The 21,310-nt window shown below is 46.8% G+C and overlaps 1 protein-coding gene across 5 annotated transcripts; it reads left to right on the top strand.

Moving 5' to 3' along the window:
* The first annotated feature begins 654 nt into the window (after nucleotides 1–654).
* VSX1 (visual system homeobox 1) lies at nucleotides 655–20,849 on the top strand. Of its 5 annotated transcripts, none has more exons than XM_050745494.1 (5): nucleotides 655–1,357; nucleotides 3,530–3,608; nucleotides 4,102–4,225; nucleotides 5,178–5,358; nucleotides 6,505–8,455. In XM_050745494.1, exons 1-5 carry the CDS (start codon nucleotides 934–936, stop codon nucleotides 6,792–6,794), a joined length of 1,098 nt encoding a protein of 365 aa, XP_050601451.1. In that variant the 5' UTR covers nucleotides 655–933; the 3' UTR covers nucleotides 6,795–8,455. The 5 variants fall into 5 exon arrangements, 4 of the variants coding, with proteins under 4 accessions (XP_050601451.1, XP_050601452.1, XP_050601454.1 ...); XM_050745495.1 differs by lacking the exon at nucleotides 6,505–8,455 and adding an exon at nucleotides 11,067–12,213 and having other exon boundaries at nucleotides 889–1,357; XM_050745496.1 differs by lacking the exon at nucleotides 6,505–8,455 and adding an exon at nucleotides 10,443–10,702 and having other exon boundaries at nucleotides 934–1,357.
* Nucleotides 20,850–21,310: the final 461 nt, after the last annotated feature.

The raw sequence follows: 21,310 nt of genomic DNA, 5'->3' as shown, positions 1-21,310 counted from the left end.
GACAGACCCTATTTTATTCCAATTTACCTCCCTCCACTCCTCCCCAATTTAGGGTGGCTGGATAAAATACTGATACATACTCCTACAAACAAACAAACAAACAAAAAACCCTCCTTGTTTATCTGAAATTCACATTTCATTGAGTCTACCGTGTTTTGTTGGTTAAACCTAGTACCCTGCCCGTCTCAGCCCCCGGCAGTCCACTCCTGTCTGTGCTTCTCTCCCTTTCCCCAGCTGGTGAGAGTCTGCAACCCCCTACAGTTCAGCCGGTAGGGAGTTGGGGATGGACTTGATGGTGGATTTGGTTGGAGGTAGAATGACCATGGATTAAATACACGGTTTTCATTCCTTTCCCCTTGGGGATTTTCAGAGAAGGCCTTCCTGCAAGAAGGCCTTCCTGGCACCGGCGGCGGAGGTGGAGGGCTGGCTGGGCAAGTATAGGTGGTAGCTACCGGGGTGTGGTTGGCAGTGGGGTCCCTAGGTCTTAATAGGCAGTTGGGTCACATCAAAGAAGCTTCTGGGCAACCGGGAGTGGGCCTCCACCCAGAGTCTGGAAGGAAGGAGAAGACCATGCCAGGATGTAGAACTTGCGACTTTTCGTGGGACAGGCAGAGAGCGGAGTCATTGTCCCTTCCCTTCTTTCCTCCCCTCCATCCTAGAATGGGGTGGGGTGGGGTGGGGTGGGCTGGAGAGAAGAGAGGAGAAGGAGGTGACCGAGGGGACTGCAGCTGGGAGGGCGGTAACCAAGGGGAGGGGAACTGGTGGCGTCCCCATCTCGCGGGTTCCGGAACGGCGATGCGCCGGCGCCCAGCTGATTGGAGCCCTTCAGGCCTCCCGCGCCCGACCGACAGCCCAATCCTATAAAGCTTCCTCTAAGCTGGGCCCTCCGCAAACCGGATCCAGAGAGGCTCGTGCCTTGCTTGCTAAGGAACCATGACCGGCCGGGACGAGCTGTCCGACGGGCGCACTAGCAGCAGGGCGCTGGTGCCTGGCGGTTCCCCCAGGGGCTCGCGCCCCCGGGGCTTCGCCATCACGGACCTGCTGGGCTTGGAGGCCGAGCTGCCTGTGCCCGCCGGCCCGGGACAGGGATCCGGCTGCGAGGGTCCGGCGGCAGCGCCGTGCCTAGGCCCGGGGCTTGACCGCTCCAGCCTCGCGCGTGGGGCCCTTCCGCTGGGACTCGGCCTCCTCTGCGGCTTCGGCACGCAGCCGCCGACGGCCGCTCGAGCGCCCTGCCTGCTCCTAGCGGACGTGCCGTTCCTGCCGCCCAGGGGCCCCGAGCCCGCTGCCCCGCAGGCCCCCAGCCGTCAGCCGCCTGCGCTCGGCCGCCAGAAGCGCAGCGAAAGCGTCTCGACGTCCGGTAATCAGGCCCGCGCTTTACGCTCCTACCCCGGTCCCCTAGGCTCTGAACCGCGCAGGGGTCACAGACCATCGCCCCACCGCGCCCCTGGCCCCAGCGTCCCAGATCTAAGCGGGGAGCCCAGAGCGAGGCCCCGTCGCTGGAGGGGCATTCGCGGAACTGCGCCGCTTGCCCCTTGCTGCATCCCAAATCCCTGCCTCTCATCCGGGGTGCTGTTCCGTTAGCGATGTGGGACCGCCACCACCTGGTTCCACCACCTGGAACCTTTTGATGAGACCCTGGGGTCTTGGCACCCCAACAACCATCTCCAGAGGGCCTTTTTTCCCCCAGCGCCAGGCGCCAGTCTCGGCCTCTGGCAGCGGTGTGAATCGGGAAGGCCCGGACCTTTGTTGTTCACCAGCAGCACGGAACAAGGTACCAGGTGGAAACGCGGGCGGAAATGATCGAATGATTGAAGGTCCTTGAAGAGCACGGGGCCTCGAGCCCTGGAACTGTCCGCCCATCGGGGTGCTGAAAAGAGAGTCCCGGGTACCTTGCTCCTCTGCCGGCGCGGCGTCCACGCAGTCCCCCGTGCAGGAGAAACAAGCAACCTCGAGGATTCATTGTAGTTACGCCTAGAGATGTGTTCCTGGCCTACCCATTTCCCCAAAGAAATCCTGGCGGGTCGCGGGGAAAGAGAAGGAAGCAATGAAATTCTATAAAGGTCAAGGGCTAAGAAAGCGAGTGGTTTTGGGTGTGGGAGAGAAAAGAAAGAATTATACAAGAAAGGGTGGACTAGCGAAGGTATGTGGTAGAACCTAGAGCTGAGCATCCAGGCAGCCAAGGCAAAAAGAATACATTGGGTCTCTGATACTAAAAGGAAGCATGTCAGATCAACAGGCAGGCACATTTTCGCTCCACTCTGAAAGGACTTTATTTCATGAGCCTCTATATAAGATAAAATGAAACTCGCTATTAGTGTCACTAAAAATGCAAAAACTGTCTTCATGGGATGGGTTCCTTCTTACAAAACCAAAGGCAGCTAAATCCTACTCTGGCGGCGTTTCTGAAAGTCTGGAGCAGAGCTGTCCAAGAGAAATGCAATGTGATTATTACATGTTTGATGGAAATTTCTCACAGTCACATTAAAAGTGAAATGAATCTAAATACTATATTTTAACCCAACAATGATCACAAATATTATCATTTTACACATAATCGATACAAAAATATTTTACTTTTTAGGAGCACTAAGTCTTCTAACTCCACTGAGTGATTTATGTTTACAGCATGTCTTGATCTGACTGGCCACATTTCTTGTGCTCGATAACCTTATGTGTCTCATGTCCCATAGGTTGGACAGTCCAATACAGAATGTTTTCATCCAAGTCAGGTTTCTGGTGAACTAATTGATGGATGAGTAAAACTAGTATTATTTAGTTATTTTTGCCTTTATCATTTTAAAAATATTTTGAGGCAATTATGCTTTCTAGCAATGAATCTCACAATAGTTCTAACCTTCTTTTCCATCTGGACTTTTTGATATAATGGGTATAAAAAGATAAAGCACAGTGGAATGGTTCTTGAATTTTCAAGGGCAACTACAAATCATCTGAGCACACTTGTCAAGAATGAGCCTCCTAGACCCTACCTCCAGAGATTCTGATTTGGTGCATCAGGGAAGGGGTGCAGTTCTGACAAGCATTCTGATGTCACAAGCCCCAGACTTCCTTTGGGAAATGTTGGTGTAGAGGTTAAGATGATGAGGCTGGGGGCAGAGGGGTGGGTGTGTTTGGAAGCAGTGTGGGGACAGAAGGTGCAATCAGTAACCAAGTAGTTTTGGCTTCAGATAATCTGGGATTTGAATTCTCAACTTCACCATTTACTAACTGTGTGATCTTGGGCAAATTACTTAACCATTCTGTGCCTCAGTTTCCTCATCTGTAAAAATAGGATGATAATGATAGCAGTCATTTTGGTGTTTTATTATTATATTAAGAATACTTGAGATAATGTATGGACAGTGTTAAGCACAGAACCTGGGATCTAGTAGGCACTAAAAATGCTAGTTCATATTGTTAACTACTCAAATACCCAAGAGGTTCATAACTTCAATCCTCACATTAAAATCCAGGAAATAGAGGGCAGAATATGATCACCTTTAAAGTCCTCTTCTTCTTTTTGTGCCAGCAGATGAGGACAGCCCGTATGAAGACAGGAATGACCTAAAGGCATCCCCCACCCTGGGCAAGAGGAAGAAGCGGCGGCACAGGTACAGGGCCAGGCAGTCCCCTCTGCCTGCCTTTCCTCGGGACACAGCCCAAGGTGTATGGTACCTGCATCTGAGAGTTTATGACCCTGCGTGATGGCAGGCCCAGTGGTCTCCTGGTTGGCAGTAGGAAGGGCACAGAAGCCATTTGGGAAGATAATTCTGCTGTTCCTAGGAGGCTGGGAAAATGCTACAATCTTGCTAGCATTTTTTTTTTTTGGCAGTATTTTAAAGACAATTTTGTGGGTCTGTCAAATGGATTTTGTCAGAATGAGCTGATGGAATTCATTAAGAAAGAGCTAAAGAACTGTTTTTGTTTGAATGAAATTTCTGGACTTTACATCAGCTAATCATTCAGAGGTGGGGTGTTCCATTATCATGAGGTGGCTTCTAGGGTGTGAACAGCAGGGGAAGGAGGCACGGTGGTCCTTAAGGCCAGGGAGGCTGCTGTCCCCAGGGGACACGTGCCCACGTGTGTGTTTTGGGGTCCTTGCAGGACAGTTTTCACTGCTCACCAGCTGGAAGAGCTGGAGAAGGCGTTCAGCGAGGCCCACTACCCTGATGTGTATGCCCGAGAAATGCTGGCTGTGAAAACTGAGCTCCCTGAAGACCGGATACAGGTGTCTGGGGTCCCTTTTCTCGTTTCCAAAGACACCACAGAGAACGTGTCATTCCCACATTCAGTGAGCCAATCAGCAGTCCCTTCTCTACAGCCAACACTCTCCCTTTGCACAGAAACTCCCTTAGCTGAAGGCACCACAAGAGCATGTCCCTGTGACCCTCATGCCTTTTTTCATTTTATTATTATTTAGTATCAAATCATTCTTTAAAATCACACGACAGTGTGTGCTGCAACTAGAAACTATAAAAGATATGTCAACGAAAAAAAAAAATACTGCCTCTCCATCTCAAACCCTGAAAGAAATCAACATAAATGCCTGAGAAGACCTTTCTCCACTGTGTGGAGTATATTATCTGCCCCTGAATATGTATGTGCATACACACATCTACCTGCATATGTACACACGCTGACATGCATACACAGAATTTTGCTCTTGGTTTTGTCAGAAGATATGTCACTAACTGTTTTTTAACAGCTACACCGGAGTTCATAATAGTCTCTTATTAACATAATGTTTTTAATGAGAAATATCACCAGCATCCCAAGAGTCTAAGCTTGGAAGGAGCCATTGCCCCAGTGAACTCTTTCCAATCAATGAGAAAAAGCAGGAAACACTGTAGTTGACCTCGTCACACAATGTGGGAAAAGGGAGTTTGATTATTTAGTTTTTTTCATTCCTGACTCTATGGAAACTTCAGTGGACTTGGTCACGCATGTCCCTACCGCGCTGAATGCCCGTGAGTCCGGACCGCACATGGGCGCCGCTGGGGGCTCCTGGGCGCGCTCCCTGGGGGCGGCTGGTTGGCCCTCGGGAGCTATTTCCTTCAGAAATAGCATGGGATCATGCTCGGGAGAGAAGCTCCGAGCCCAGGGACGCCGCCTCCGCTCCTCCAGGCGCCTCTCTTCACTGTCTCTTCTGTGTGCTCTCTGCTTCTCCTGCCTCCAATCAGGTCTGGTTTCAAAACCGCAGGGCCAAGTGGCGCAAGCGGGAGAAGCGCTGGGGCGGCAGCAGCGTGATGGCCGAGTACGGGCTGTACGGGGCCATGGTGCGCCACTGCATCCCGCTGCCCGACTCCGTGCTCAACTCCGCCGAGGGTGGCCTGCTGGGCTCCTGCGCGCCCTGGCTCCTGGGTAAGGAAGGGTCCCCGGGAGCGCACTGCTCGAGGTGTTGTAGGAGGTGGGGGAATCCCCGGGGGTCCCCACCGAGGCAGCCATTTCCAAAGCAAAGCAACGTCAGTTTACTGAGATGCAGGTCCAGAACCGTTCTTATTATTTTTAATTAATAACAAAGCTTGCAGCATCTGAATGGTTGCCTCATTTTTCACAGAGATTGTCTAGGCTGTGTGGAAGTCTCACCGGGCTATGCATGCTAAATAATTTGGGATTTAAGGGTGAAATGACATCATTGCATTATGTGAAATATGTTTCCCAAGTGTTGAATGCTGTTAGAATTTTTAGAAACCGTACAATTTAGGGCACTTGGTAATAGGAAACAGGGCGGTGCTGAGCAGCGACCCCTAGAGACAGTGAGCCCCTCCATCTGAGTCAGGAGAGCTGGCCCCGGGCTTGGTTCTGTCATGAACAACCTGCCGAGTGGCTTTTCTGTCCTTTGGATTTTTGGTGCTTCAACAGTCTCCGCTGCTGAGGTCCAAACTTAGCTGTTGGGCACTCTCAGGATGCTCCACCCTTGTTGCCTGTTTGCTGTTGCCAGAAACCAGCAGGCAGGGATCGCAGATTGTGGGAATGAGTCACAGATGAGTACCTCCGGGCATGGGGGGACTAGTTAGGAGGATCATGGTGGCATTTTAGGTTTAGATGGAGGAAGTTTTTTGCTCACCGAACAGTTTTTGAACAGCTACCAAGCTGCCCTATGCTGGGCACTGGAGGTTCTAATCATAGATATGTCTCCACTTTGCTCTCAAGGACTGAAACAATAGAGGGAGCATTGTGGGCAGTGACCCAAGCCGGCTCATCTGAAATTACACAAGCAGGTGGGGAGGTGGCTTACTGGCATCCACCAGACCGCAGCCTTGGGGAAAGTGGGCCCAATGCCAATCACTGTCATCCAAAACACCTTTGCTGGATGTGACCCGGGGTCAGACACCTGCTTTAAACCCCTAAGGTGGGAGTTACCTACCTGCCTTTCCTGTAGGCCCCAGAGATAGGCACTGACAAGGACAATTCTAGTGGGATTTAGAGAACAATAAGAAGGACATTTACTTCATTGCTGAATTTAAATTTATATTTTTATTTTTTCCTTTTTTTTTTTTTTGCAAGGGATGCATAAAAAATCCATGGGGATGATAAGGAAGCCAGGAAGTGAAGATAAGTTGGCAGGACTCTGGGGCTCTGACCACTTCAAAGAAGGTTCTAGCCAGAGTGAGTCAGGACCACAGAGAGGCTCGGATAAAGTGAGCCCTGAGCATGGCTTGGAAGATGTGGCTATCGACCTCTCCAGCTCTGCCCGGCAGGAGACCAAGAAAGTGCACCCTGGGGCTGGTGCTCAAGGAGGCTCCAACTCCATGGCACTGGAGGGGCCCCAGCCAGGGAAAGTGGGAGCGATATGAGACCCACAAGTCCCACCGTCAAAGGCTGAAAATGTGCATATTCCTCACTGGCATTTTCCAAAAGATAAAAATGGTCCAAGACATATACTCTCAGTTTGATTTTCTTCTGACACTGTCAAGATAAAATGCAATGCCACTTGCTTTAAGAGGACAGATGAGTGACCTAGGGAAAATTCTATTTCATTCTAGAATGGAAACGGTTCCTTAATGGCACTTTAACCAGTTAATTTGGTGCAAAACTTTTGATTCTCTTTTGTAGCTTGAGCAGGGAGGACCCGAAGTTCAAAAATGATTTCACTGCTGGGCATCATTTGAGATGTGTGGTTCAATGTGCTATACAGATGAACAGGTTAGGTCTGATGTCCTCATTCTCAATTAGGAAATATAAAATTCTTTAATCTCCAGAAGAATCTGATATCATTATAGTGAAGACTCCATACAGACACATGAATTAATTATATTGTCTTTACCTTGAACTTGGCCTTGGATATTTCAATTTTCTTGTTACAGGGTAATTTACGTTTTCCTGAGTGTCACTTGATAGGCTATTTATATTGGAACTCAAAGAAAGCCATACTCTGGGCGTTTCTGCATTTCCTTCAAAAATAGCATGGGATCACATTTAAACAATTGTTGGATAGCTGGAAACAGTGTTTTTAGGTCAGACCAGGCTTTTGGTCTTTTACAATTTTTGATTGAAAGCACTTTAGTGACTTGGATTTTGTAAATGTTTCCTTTCCTGCGTTTCCTTTGCCATTTCTTTATTATTTAAAAAATAAACATTTTGTGGTGTGTTTGCTTCTCAAGGCACTCCCTCTATTACACACATGCACATCTCCACTATCTCTGATCCCAGCCAAACTCTCCCTTCACCCCTTCTCAATCTGGGGACACGTGACACATTTTATTTATTCTTCAGGCTGCAGCTCTTATCATGTGTTGCTTTGTCAACTCCTCTGGGGCAGCAGCTGTGTCTGACTCACTCTTTGGAGTTCAGAGTCCAGAGAGATACCTTCTAGTTGATGGGAAAATGTGGTGCTTCGTGAAGAAGGAAGGGCAGTGCAAGGAAAGTGTGGAGCTGCTCATTGTGAGGGCTTTCTCTGGGAACTGGCACAGTGATCTGTCAGGCCAGGCTTGGTGGTCCCATCTCTGCAGGTAAGAAAACAGAAGCTCTCTCCCTTTGGCCAATTCTTCTCATTCTATGCTAGTTCCATACTGTTGGGAAAATTAAACATCACCAATTCCTTTCTGTAGCAACAGAAAATGATGAGCCCTGTGTTCTTGTATTAATTCTGGCTACTAGAGATCGTAACTGAGGCCTGAGACTGCATCCATAATGAGCAGTTGGCATGAACTCTGGAAGTTCTTCTGTCTTTCCTGTTTAGAGACAGCAGCCCTGGCTCCAGGCTCTGGGGCCACACAGGTTCTGCCTCCCAGAAGGTTCTCAACACGTTTCCTCATGTTTACTCCTTGGTTGTTGCTTCCATCCCTCTTCCTTAGCTTATCCAGGATTGAGTTTGGGAGACGGAACCAGTAAGCTGTGCAACTTATATACATCACACTTAGACAATACGGGCAGCCACTAAAATTGTAACAGTAAGCCCTATTTATTAATGTGAAATGATGCTGACAAAATATTGCTGAGTAAAAAAATCCCTAAATAAAAGAACAAAGATAGAAATAAACAAATATGTAAGGCAGAATGAAAATGAAATAAATAACCTTGACAACTGGTTCTGCATACAAAATATACAAGTAGTGGACAAATCTCTGTGTAATGTTACAAAGGAAAAGGAGAAAATAGGAAGTGGCACAAGACAAAGGGGCTAGAAGCACTAAAGTAAAAATGGAAGGATGCTTTCTTAACATAAGGAACTCTCTTCAATATGGCAGACTAATATTTTATAATGTATACATACTTACACGTGTGTATATATACACATATAATGTAAGAGCATAGTCTTTGAGGAGACTTTGCCACCTCTAGCCATGTGACCTTGGATGGGTTACACTACCTTTCTGATCTGTCGGTTTTTCAACTGTAAAATGGGGATAACAGCAGAACACTCGTTTTTCTGAAGATTAAATGAGATGACATGAGTAATGTACTTGGCTCAGTTTCTGGTGTAACTGAGGAAGGAACAAATTAAATATTTAACTATTATTACTGTAATTATTGGCATTTCTATTAATGTCAAAATTCAAGTGAGGAAGTTTGTTATCATTATCATTATTTGACAATATGGGACCAACAAAAGAAATCATGGAATATTAGCTTGTTGGAATGGTCTGCAACAACTCAAGAAGAACTCTAGGAACACAGCAAAATGTCACCCTCAGAGCAGGGCCCGGTGTGTCACTGGGCTGCTCTCTCTCTCTGGCTGTGCAAGGACCAGGAGCTCAACTGGCCACGCCCCACAGAGGACCACCACTGTCCTGTGTGACTAGAGTCTGGGGATAAGGACTTTGAGCTGCTCAGGAACATCATCAGGAATCCAGGACTCAAGCTTGTCCCCGCAAGGTCACTGGAGGCTCCTGAAGTCCAGACATCACAGTGGAGACCACTTACGGCCACACTTCATCAAGGAGTAAACCCCCACCGGCAAGCAGAGCCCCCTGTCACTCCTCAGTGGTCAGCACTGCATGTCACGCTGGGGCCTAAGCCAGTCGTCACCAGCCAGGTGGGCAGAATTCCTTGTTTGGTTTAGTCCAATCAAAATTCACCTCTGGGCCTGGGTTGTGGCCAGCCCCTGCTCTTTTGCCCGTTAACTAATGTAATTTGGCCCCTTTCAACAGACAAGAAGGAAAGGGGTATGACTGCTGACCAACCAACCAACCAATAGGTCATCCCTATGCAGGAGATAAAGTAGTGTGTGTGTAATATTAAGAGAGAAAACAAGAAACGTGTGCAGAAAGATGAAAAAATAGACGAAAATTCTTTAAAATATTCATAAAATTTTTCAGATCATGGACAAATGGATACTTTGAATTTTTAAATATGTTCTAAGTTTTGTAAAATTCGTATGTAAAAATAAAATAATTTTTATTATTAACATTATTAAAATATTAACACCACTTTCTCAATATAGGGTTAAATTCACATGAGACAAAAATGCTTTTAAAAATATCGTGTGAAAGTTTTTCAGGATAAAGAGTTCACATCTTGCCAGTGACTCCTGCGTGGTTCTCACAGTGCCCGTCTGAGGATGAAGAGACCAGCAGGATTTTACACGTGGTCCTGTCAGCCCTCACTCAAATCCCGCAGCACGTCAGATTGGAATCTGGCCACAGACTGACAGTAGGACTGAATTGTTTCCAGTTTTCAAAACCGTTTGCCAGCTGAAATGCGGCTGTTAAAATCTAAAAGGAGATTTCAAAAAATTACAATTTTAGTAAGGCGAATTTGAAAACATTCCTAATAGGAACCAGTGTTAACACTCCTGTCTCTGTAGCAGCAGGAGGCAGCAGGTCAGGACTTGAGGACATTCATGAATTAAGGTGATATTTTCAGAAATGACAGAAGAACAAGATATAACAAATAATGCTTTTTCCTTAGGTTTAATCATATAAAAACAATATATGAAAACACAAATTGTTTTCTGTGGTCAATGAATCATGTTTAAATTCATTATCCTTTTGCATTCTCAGAGGATGAGACATTGGGCCGCAGAGAAATGAAATGAACCTGCTAAGCCGATTGTCAAATGGATGAGAAACTCAGAGCCAAGGATCGGGAAAACACCCTTAAAGAACGAGGTGATGGCTGAGTCTGTCCCAGGCCAGTGCTTTGATAAGGCTGTGATCACCACAGTGGGATAGTATTGGCTCAGGGGGAAGAATGGACCCATGCAGCAGGAAAAGGAGCAGGCAGCACACACAGTGTGGACACAAAGCTGGTGTGGCTGACACCCGGGGAGGGCTGGCTTTTTGGTAAGTTACTGGGACAACTGTTTGTCCATATGGGAAAACATACAATTGGACCTGTACTTCACACCTTACAGGAAAACACTTCCAAGTGGATTAAAGACATGGTGTATATGTTTGGTGTGTGAAAGGCAAAACTATAAAACTTTCAGATGTTTTGATTTAGAAGATCCTTCAATTCTCCCCAAACTGTGGCTTAAAACAATCATTTTAAGCTCACAACTGTGTGCATCTATTTCAGCTAGGTTCGCCAAGCCACAGTCTCTTGTTCTCTCTCAGCCCCACCTTCCCCTCTCTTTCTACCTACATATATACAAGAGTTGTTGAGAAATGCTCTCCATTTTCCAGTGCAAACTTCTGCTCCTGGAGGCTCCTATTCACTGGACTTTGCAGGAGACACACAGGCTCCCCAAACCCTGCTGTGGTGCCTGATGACCTTCAGCTGAACCCTGTAATGCTGCTAAAGTCTGCCCCTCTGGAGAAGTGCTCAGGTAGCATTGTTCTGCCTCAGGAAGCATGCCAATTTTCCTGTGTCATCCTTGATGATCACTGCTACCAGACTTGCCCCCTGCAGGGCACCCTGATGTGCAAGGAATTCAACAGCCTGGGAGTTGAAAGCGTTGGTCTTCCAAGTTCAGCGTGTGCTTTCCCGTATCTGTTACCAGCTGATGAGAATAAACCTGCAGTCATGACAGCTAGGTCCAAGTGACAGGTGCAGAAAACTGCTCTTACAGAAATGCCCCTCCTTATTTAAGAGGCTTTGTCTATCACTCGGAACTGCTTCTACGCAAGATTATCTGTTGAAAGGGAAATGTCATACCAGGGCATTGTTCTGACTTTTCTGGACTTCCTCAACCCAAAATGCCTTGAAGAAAAAAAAAAAAAAAGACACTGAGGGTTAGGGGAGGGTCTTACTCTGTCTCCAGGCTGGAGTGCAGTGGCACGATCATAGCTCACTGCAACCTCTACCTCCTGGGCTCAAGTGATCCTCCCACCTCAGCCTCCCGTGTTGCTAGGATTACAGCGTGACCCACTGCCCCAGCTACTTCCAACTCTTAAGAGTTCACCCCAGGCTGGCTGCCCTTTTCCCCTCTTTCCATCATGAGTGACACACGGGCATCCCCTTCAGCCAGCGTGGCTGACCTGCGTCTGCCTGGGCGCTCAGCTAGGCACCCATGTGAGTTCACAGCCTGAAATTTTAAGCGGAGGAGTTTCTGTGCTTTTCTGCCCTGGTCCCTCTTACTGACCCTCTAAGTCACCAGCCGTGGTCGTCTCCTCTTTGATCCCTGATCTCAACCCGGGTTTTGAAATGTGTTTGTTCACGTAATTGTCTGTTACCCACCCTTCCTGTCATTGCAGAATCCGTTGTCTCATACTGACATTTTAGGACTTTTTTTCACTTTCTTCTGTTGAAGATCGCCTACTAAAAAGGAGTACTTTCTCCTTGTCATTCTTTCTTTATAAGAATTACATTTTAATAGATAAATTAAAATTGTATATATTTATGGTGTAAGACATAATGTTTTGGAATGTGTATACATTGTGGAAGGACTAAATCCAGGTAATTAACATAGCATTACCTCACATAATTTTTTTTTGTGTGTGGTGTGAACACTTAAAATCTACCCCTTCAGTGATTTCGAGTATGTAACACATTGTTAGTAACTATAGTCACCGTGTATACAGAACTTAAACTCATTCCTACTGCAGAACTGAAATTTTTTGTCCTTCGACCAGCCAGGTTGCCTCTTTTCTATTTCCCTCTTTAACACAGTCAATTTTGTGCAGTAACTAAACTGGGAAGTGGAGGAGATTCTGGGATCTCCTTTACTGTCCCATTAGGGAGCCCTTGGAGGGCCAGGGATTCCATAACAATGACCAAGGTGAAGCCAAATATTGCACAGGAGTGTGTATGTGCAGGGGGTTGGGGGCGGCATTCCTTTTCCCAAGTAATGCAATGAGTCTTGCAAGAAATTCCTGCATGGTACACTTCTCTGCCCCGGATCACATCTCCTCAAATATCTCTTACTCCGGCCATTGCCACAGCAACTGGTCTTGCTTCCTGCTGTTAAATTCAGTTTAGTCTAAAGCTGCCTCCTTACATATTTAAGTCTGGCCAATAGGTTTCTTTGTACATAGTAAACTATAACCTATCTGGATGTGTAAACAGGCTGTAACCTACTCTCGTGCCAATCACTGAGATTTTGGCCAATCACAGTGGGCCAACTGTTCAAACCATGTTCAAATAAGACATCAAGCTGTAACCAGTCCAACTGTTTCTGTACCTCACTTCCATTTTCTGTGTGTGACTTTCCTTTTTCTGTTCGTGAATCTTCTTTGGCCATGTGGCAGCACTGGTGTCTCTCTGAACCTATTCCCGTTCAGGGCTGCCCAATTCACAAATCATCCTTTACTCAGTTAAACTCTGTTACATTTAGTTTGCCTAAGATTTTTCTTTTAACACTGCCCTGGGGCTTCTCTGACTTTGAGATGTGGACGTCTTAGGTACCCCTGCTTGGTACTTCCACCTGTGGACCCTGAAGGCCTTCCTAGAAGAAGTCCATAGCACACACAAGGCAGCCCGTGACCAGTCAGGGGAGTTCTTGTGATAAATTCTCCTCTTTTGCCTCTGTGATGGAGACCTCTGAAATCATTCTACGCAGCAACATGAAGATCTGGGTGACACCCAGCCCTGGTTGCCCTTGGCGTGACAGACTGGAGAAGGAACACTTGCTGGACATTCTGCCCATCCCCTCTCCCACTCCTCAGTCCTGCATCCTCTCCCAAATCAAGGCACCTGCCCACAGGCCCACAAAACTGGGAGCAGGAGTGGGACAGGTTGCCACGGCCAACAACCCCAGCCATGACTGAATGCATCACAGAATCTGAAAGAACTATTATGACCTAAAGTTCCATCTGTACACACAAACTGGTTTTACCGAGTTCAGTTTTGTAAACAAAGTTTGAATCCAGTGAAGTGGCCACTTTTGTGGATTTAGATGATATACAGTCCCTGCCCCAATTAAAAAAATGATTTTGGGATTTCTTATACATGGCCTGAAAATACTATGAGGGTCAATTTTTCAGTTTCCCCTTGTATTTCCATCAATTTTTGCTCATATTTTTGGAGTTGTATTATTAGGTGTCTGTAAGTTAAGAAATTCTAGATCTTCCTGGTGAACATTTATCATACAAAGTTTCCCCTTTTAACTTTTTTTTGCATTTTGTCTTACTGTGCATTTTGTCTGATATTTAATTCATATTTATTTGGTAAATATTTTCTATACTTTTACTATCAACATTTCTAAATATGTTTTAGGTTTAGGTTTGTCTCTTGAGGAGTATGTAGTTGAGATTTTGAAAATCCGTTCCAAAAATCTTTTCTTTAACTAGAGAATTTACTCCATTTACATCAATTATAATTGTTGACATTTAAATTTTATTTTAACAAATTTATTTTTTGTATTTGCAAATGTTTTTTACCCTTTTAAGTCTATTTCTCCTTTTTTCATTTTTTAAACTGCTCAGTTTTCTTACCCCTTGTCTCCCTCTACTAGATTACAAGGTATATATTCTGCTTCTATTTGTGGTTAATCTAGAAAATTTGACATGCATATTGATGTAAATGTAAAACTGTCCTGAACATTTGAGGAATTATAGGATGCTACTTTTGATTTCTTAATTACTTTCTACACTCTTGTTCAGGACTTTTCTTTTACCTTGTTTTTTTCTTAACCCCATGATGCAGGCGTTATTGCTATAATTTCATATCACTAATGTTTCTTTAGATTTACCCACAAGTGTAACAATTTCCTTGCTCACTGTCCTTCCATTGCAGGCACACCACCCTTATTATCCTCATTTGGGGGATAATTTTTCTTCTTCTGGAAATAATCCTGAAGTAATAGGGTGAAAAGCCTATTCGTTTTTGTTTGTCTGAAAATGTATTTTGTACTTGTTCTTGAAAGATGATTTCGCTATTCAAAGTTGACAATTATTTTCCTGAAATACCTTAAAGATTTTACTCAGCTGTCAGCTGTCAGTCTAAACACCATTCCTGTGTAGGTAATCTGTCTTCACTCTCTGACTTTTTAAAGACTTGCTGCTTATCTTTGGTTTGTGACAGTTTCGCAATCATGTGTTGAGGTGCTGCTTTCATTTTTATTTAGGTCAATTGGAATTTGTGTATTTTGGTTTGTGACAGTTTCGCAATCATGTGTTGAGGTGCTGCTTTCATTTTTATTTAGGTCAATTGGAATTTGTGTACTTCCTGAGTCCGAGTATTGTCTTTCATTAATTCTAGAAGTGTTGCAGCTTTTAATTCATTGAATATTTCCTCTCCCCATTTCTCCTTCTAAAACTCCAAATGTTTTTATCTTTGTGTGTGCGCATATGTGCATCTGTGTGTGGTGTGTGTGCGTGTGCTGTGTGCGTGCGCGTGTGGTATATGTGTGGTGTGTGCATGTGTTTGGTGTGTGTGTGGTGTGGTGTGTGTGCACACGTGTGTGTGGTGTGCACGTGGGCATGTGTAATGTGTGTGACTGCATGCGTGTATGTGCACGTTTGCTCACAAGTGTGTGTGTGGTGTATGTGAGCACGTGTGTGTGTGAGCATGCCCATGTGTGGTGTGTGTTTGGTGTGTGCGTGCGTGTTGTGTGTGCACGTGCGTATGTGTGGTGGTGTGTGCACGTGTGTGTGGGTGTGTGCCTGTGTGTGGTTTGTGTGCATATGGTGTAGTTGTGTGGGAGTGTGTGGTGTGTGCATGTTTGTGTGTTGTATGTGTGTGCGGGCGCATGTGTGGTATGTGTGTGTGCATGTGTGGTGTGTGTGAAGTGTGTGTGTGGTATGTGTAATCTGTGTGTGGTGTTTGTGCATGTGTGTATTAGTGGTGTGTGCAGGTGCGTGTGGTATTTGTGACCACGTGTGTGTGTGTTGTGTTGTGTGTGTGTGCTGTGTGTATGTGGCATGTGGGGTGTGTGTGTGTTGTGTGTCTGTGTGTGCATGTATGTGGTGTGTGTGTCTGCAAGTGTGTGGTGTGTGTTAGTGATGTGTGCGTATGTGTGGTGTGTGCACGTGTGTGCAGTGTGTGTGTGCGAGTGTGTGCAGTGTGGTTGTGTAGGTTTGTGTCTGGTGTGTGTGCATGCTGTGTGGTTGTGTGTGGTGCGTGCGTGATGTGTGCGTGTGTGTGGTGTGTGCGTGTGTGTGATGTGTGTGTGGTGTGGTGCCTGTGTGTGATGTGTGCGTGTGTATGACGTGTGTAGTGTGTGTGTGGTGTGGGGGAGTGTGAGGGTGTTTCTGGTGTGTATGGTGTGGTATGTGGTGTGTGCGAGTGGTGTCTATGCATGTAGTGTGTGTGGTGTGTGCATGTGTGTGGCTGTGTGGTGTGTGTGCGTGCATGTGTGTGTGTGTCTGTGTGGTGTGTGCATGTGTGGTGTGTGCAGTGTCTTTGTATGTGCGCACGTGTGTGTGTTGTGTGTGTGTGTGTGGTGTATTTGGTGTGTGCGTGTGTGTGGTGTGTGGTGGGTGTCTGTGTGTGGTGTGTGCGTGTGTGTGTGTGTGTGTGTGGGGTGTGTGAGGGTGTTTCTGGTGTGTATGGTGTGGTATGTGGTGTGTGCAAGTGGTGTCTATGCATGTAGTGTGTGTGGTGTGTGTGTGTGTGTGTGTGTGGTGTGTGTGTGTGTGTGTGTGTGCATGTGTGTGTGTGTCTGTGTGTGTGTGCATGTGTGGTGTGTGCAGTGTCTTTGTATGTGCGCACGTGTGTGTGTTGTGTGTGTGTGTGTGGTGTATTTGGTGTGTGCGTGTGTGTGGTGTGTGGTGGGTGTCTGTGTGTGTGTGTGTGCGTGTGTGTGTGGTGTGCATGTGTGTGGTGTGTCTGTGTGTGGTGTATGTGTGGTGTGTGCGTGTGTCTGGTGTATATGTGGTGTGTGCGTGTGTCTGGTGTATGTATGGTGTGTCTGTGTGTGTGGTGTGTGTGTTTGGTGTGTGCGTGGTGTGTGTGTGGTGTGTCCGTGTGTGTGTGGTGTGTGTGTATGTGTGTCTATCCCATGCCCCATGTCTTGCATCCTCTTTTCTAAATTTTCTTTCTTTTTTACTCTATGCTACAATTTCTATTTAATGGGAAAATTTAATTAATTCAGTTATTACTGATATGATGTATGGACATATCTCTTGATCTTATTTTATATTTCCCAACTTGCCATCCTTGCTTGTTCCTTCCCCACTCCACCCTTTCCTATTTTGTTTCTTTAAAATTGACCAATTTTTGTTCCATTTCTTTCACCAATGGTTTGGAAATCACATACTCCTTTTAGTTGTCTAAGAATTATACATAAAATTTAAACATACCAAATAAACATATGTTTCTACCACTATGTAGAGTTAGCCTGCATTTATATCATTCCTCCACCCAGACAAAAACTTTTGCATGGCTTTACTTTACTTCTACTTCTCCCTGGTCCCCAGCCAAAAATCCTGACGGTTTTCCCAGAGCACCTTCGCAGTGTTCCCAGCTGCCCTCTAAAGCCACTTCCCAGGTCTGGCTGCCATTGTCAGAAGCTACTGGAGGGGAAATCTACCAAAACGTCAATGCCTGTTTGCACAGTAAGTCCAGGATAAAGTTAATTCTAGTTAAACTAATATGAAAAGAAAACCACAAAGGGTGTTCCTGACTATATCCGTCAGTTATAGTTTCTGCCTTGAATTCCAACCTATTTGCCTGCTACCTGCCAGGGGTTCCTCCTCAGAATTTCTCTTCCACCAAGGGATTTGCGTTTTCCCAATTTATTAGACCTTTAAAGGAATCTATCTATCTATCTATCTATCTATCTATCTATCTATCTATCTATCTATCTATACACTTCCCGTATCCCGTCCTCCGTCTTGATGGAGTACGTATCTTTGCCCGGGCGAAGAGATTTCTCATGTCCTCATCCGGAATTCCCCTAGTTCAGGACTATCACACTGCCCTGGCCATAGTCAATCTGTGTTGATTAATTTACTAAGGAGACAAAGGCTATTCTGAGAGGGCTTATTATTAGGGAAATGCTCCTGGGCTTCCTTTGATGGCGATACGATCTTAAGGAATGCGTGAGTTCTTCTGGTTGGCTTGTCCTGTGGAAGACTTGACAGATTGTTTAGACAGGCTGGAAAGCAGCATCAGTTACAGCGCCAGGGGGCAGTGTTGGCCAGCTTTACAATTTCTCAACATTCAGCCGGGTGAGAAATTTGACTAATGCTATTAGTTCCTCATCAATAGATACACATCCTCTTGGGTCCCCGCTGGTGTTTTCAGGGCTGGGGCCATGTTTAATCTCTCTTTGGGACCCACAGAAACTGGTCTCTGAGAAAGCCATGTCCAGCCCTAGCGATCAGCACCTTTGCAGACAAATTCCTCCCCTGCCTGTGATCTCTGCTCAAAGCTGTGACTGCATCATAAACCTTCACCCTTGAGTTTGAGCTGAGAGGCTGGGAAGTCCAAGAAGTTCCTGAGGGCGTAGGCAGAGATGCGATGGCAGTTTTAGTGGCCTTTGCCTTCTCAGGACAGAGCAAAGGGGCCGACAGCTCAGATCTAGCCAAAGGCTATTCCCTGGTTTCCCTCTCCCCCTTGTAGCCTCTTATCATGGAAGGGTCAAGAAACCAGGTGATTGCTGCAAAACAAGCACCCGGGCAATATCTGCGCGACTGCTCAAGCAGTGCATCTGGCTCCAAGATCACTCAGGGGACAGGATGGGCCACCAGCAGACAGCAGGACCCCTGGCCCTGCGTGTGTGTGTGTGGGGAGGGGTTCAGGCTTCTGCTGGACAATGAAACCACAGGACAAAGCCATGAGGGCAGGGAGCCCCTGGTCTTTTGGGTGCAGTGGAAACTCTGCTGCTGCCGTGCCTCTGCCTAGGTGTGGGAGTCTGTTTCTCCAAGTACAGTGTTGAACTTGGGGGACTATCCCTTTTGTCCTCTGGACTATAAGCCTCCTCCTCTAAGCTCCACACTCTAGTTGTCACTCAAATTCAAACTAAAGCAAACGCCGAGTTCTAGCTGAGGATACATTTCCTAGCTTCACCTCTCAATTTTTAGTTTTATGCAAGTCAAAATCTAAACTTTCCCAGCCAGAGCTGGCTGCCATTCTCAGAAGCTAGCTTACTGGAAATCTACCAAAATGTCAATGCCTGCTTACACTTAAGTCCAGGATAAAGTTAATTCTAGTTGAACCAACATGAAAAGAAAACCACAAAGGGTGTTCCTGTCTATATCGCTCAGACATGGGCTTGGGTGGCTATGTCTCTGCTCCAGCCCTAAAGTAGTGTAAGAAACAGCAGTTGTCCCTGGCCCAGAGTGACAGCTCCCCCTTGATGAGGGTGGGACAGTTGTGAGCCAAAGAAGACATTGAACGGAAGGAAGGAGGGCAGGAGTTCTCCAGAGCCAGAGTCTGGTGGTCCTGAGGTAAATCTGTGGAGGGCCCCACACTGACAGAGGCTGTGATTTTAGGAAAGGAGAAGAAACTCTGGCTATGAAGTCTGGCGTGTCCTTAATGGGACTCATACACCTCTTGGAATTTTAGAGCTCAAGGATTCAGAATTTGGATATCATTGGTTCATTTTGCAGATGAGAAAACTGAGGCCTAGAGATGTCAGGGGCCTTGCCACGTGGCAGGTTGGAGGCAGAACAGAGGGTAGAAGCCAGGAGGGGATCTAGGCCTCTCTCTGGGCTCCGTGTCTAGTGCTATCTGTACACTCAGGGGGTCCATGAAGGAGGAAGCCATTTTTGATCCACACGGGAGGCAGGATGGTGGCCACAGCTCAAAGTTCTCAGAGCTTTGCCCTTGGAGTGACCCCGAGATGTCCCTGTGATCTCAGAGACTTACGGCTCTCAAGTAGCACTAAAAGTGACACCTGGTCTTGAGCGAGAGCAGGCAGTGCAGCTATGGCAGTGGGGGACCCCCAGGAGAGGCAGCTTGGGAACGGGGAAGGGGACATTGGCATGTAGGGGGTCTTGCTGTGCCCCTCTTGGCCCTGCAGGCCTGGCAGTTAAGGGACTGGTTCTCCCAGGTGTAAGATTCTCATGGTATCTTCCTTGACCACGGAGGGCTACAAGGGGTCTTGTGGGGAAGTCCTTTCTATGGGTGGATGGATGATGTCCCCAGCCTTGCATGCTCATGGATGGCTGGGGTGAGTGATTAAGAGTTACCATGATTTGGTGCTGCTGGAACTGAGTTACCATGTTGCTTGTGCTGACCAGGAGCTGGCCCCACCACAGAGCCCAACTGTTCTGCCTCCCGCACCGCCCTTAGAGTGTCACAGAGCATAGCTGCCTGGCCGGGCATCCCGCAGCCCCAGGAAGGATGCTGGGCAGTTGCTGGATTGCGCTCCTACTTCCCAGACCTTTTTGTGCTTGTGGCCACCCTCTCTTGTTCCGTGCTTCCCTGTGTGTTGTTGGGTTGACCCCGCAGGGTCGGGGGCACACTGCACATCTGCAGGGCTTGGTGCATGGTGCCACAGTGCGTGAGGTTGTGGTGTGTTGCAGCCATATGGGATCCTCTAGCCCCCTGCTGAAGCAGATGTATGCGTAGACTCCACATACCTCATCATCACCCGGAATTCATGGGCACATTGAGAAACATGAGCCCGAAGGGAAGGGAGCCCTGTCACCTTGTGAAGCTGCTACCAGGGCAGCCCTGGAGATATAGCGGAGAAAGCTCCTTATTTTTTCTTATGCAATTTTTTTCTAATCCCCTTATCTATAGGTAAGCTTGCTTAAAAGAACTTCGGGTGGCCTGGGAACTTCAGGACGCTTCACCAATTACCAGAGGAAGATAAGGCCTGCACAAAACCAGAGCAAACCAGAACCAGTGGCCCCTGCCACCTTTAGATCATTGGCATGTCATTATAATGCTAAAGTCTCCACTCACAGAAGAGAATCGCTGCCACTTTCTGCACACGTGTCGTATGAAGAGCATGTTCATGATCTGCACCTGCGTGTCTGAAGTTCCTCCCCACACAAGCTTACATAGCCCCTGTCCCACATCTAACCCTGTAACACTCCCCAGCTTCGCACTGCTCTGGAAGAAGCTGTCTTTAGAGCAAGCGCTCTCTCCTTCTCCATGCCTGGCTGGGAATAAAACCTGCTTGCCCTTTCCCCAATCTGGTGATCGTTCTTTGTAGCCGATGCAGAGTTGAGAAAGAACTCAGTGTACTGGTGACAAAGCCAATACCAGACTCCCAGCATGTGGGTCCTGTACTTGCTCTGAGCTCTGTCACGCTCTTCTAAATTTTGTGTTTTGGTTTTACTCTGCATTTCAGCTATTTGAACAGTGTCTGTTCCTCCCCAATTTGAATTGTGACCTGCTTGCTTGCAGGGACCATAACTGGACCATCCTTGTCCAGCTGACAGCCCTCAGCTCTTGGTGGTGCACGTGGGAGAAGTTCACAGTTTCTTCTGAGTGTCATTGGAAAGAGGTGTGTGTGTGGGGTCACAGAGACAAATGAAGAGAACAGGAAGAGGGAGAGATGGAGGAAAGAAGAGGAAGGGAGGGCTTTACCAGCTCTTTGGAGACCACAGAGTGCACAGGGAGTGGGTGGGGATCCGTTATCAGCCAAGAC

Source organism: Macaca thibetana, chromosome 10 (assembly GCF_024542745.1).
Source record: "Macaca thibetana thibetana isolate TM-01 chromosome 10, ASM2454274v1, whole genome shotgun sequence".
Lineage (NCBI taxonomy): Eukaryota > Metazoa > Chordata > Mammalia > Primates > Cercopithecidae > Macaca > Macaca thibetana.
Note: the sequence above shows the minus strand (reverse complement) of the source record. Positions and strands in the feature narration are given on the sequence as shown.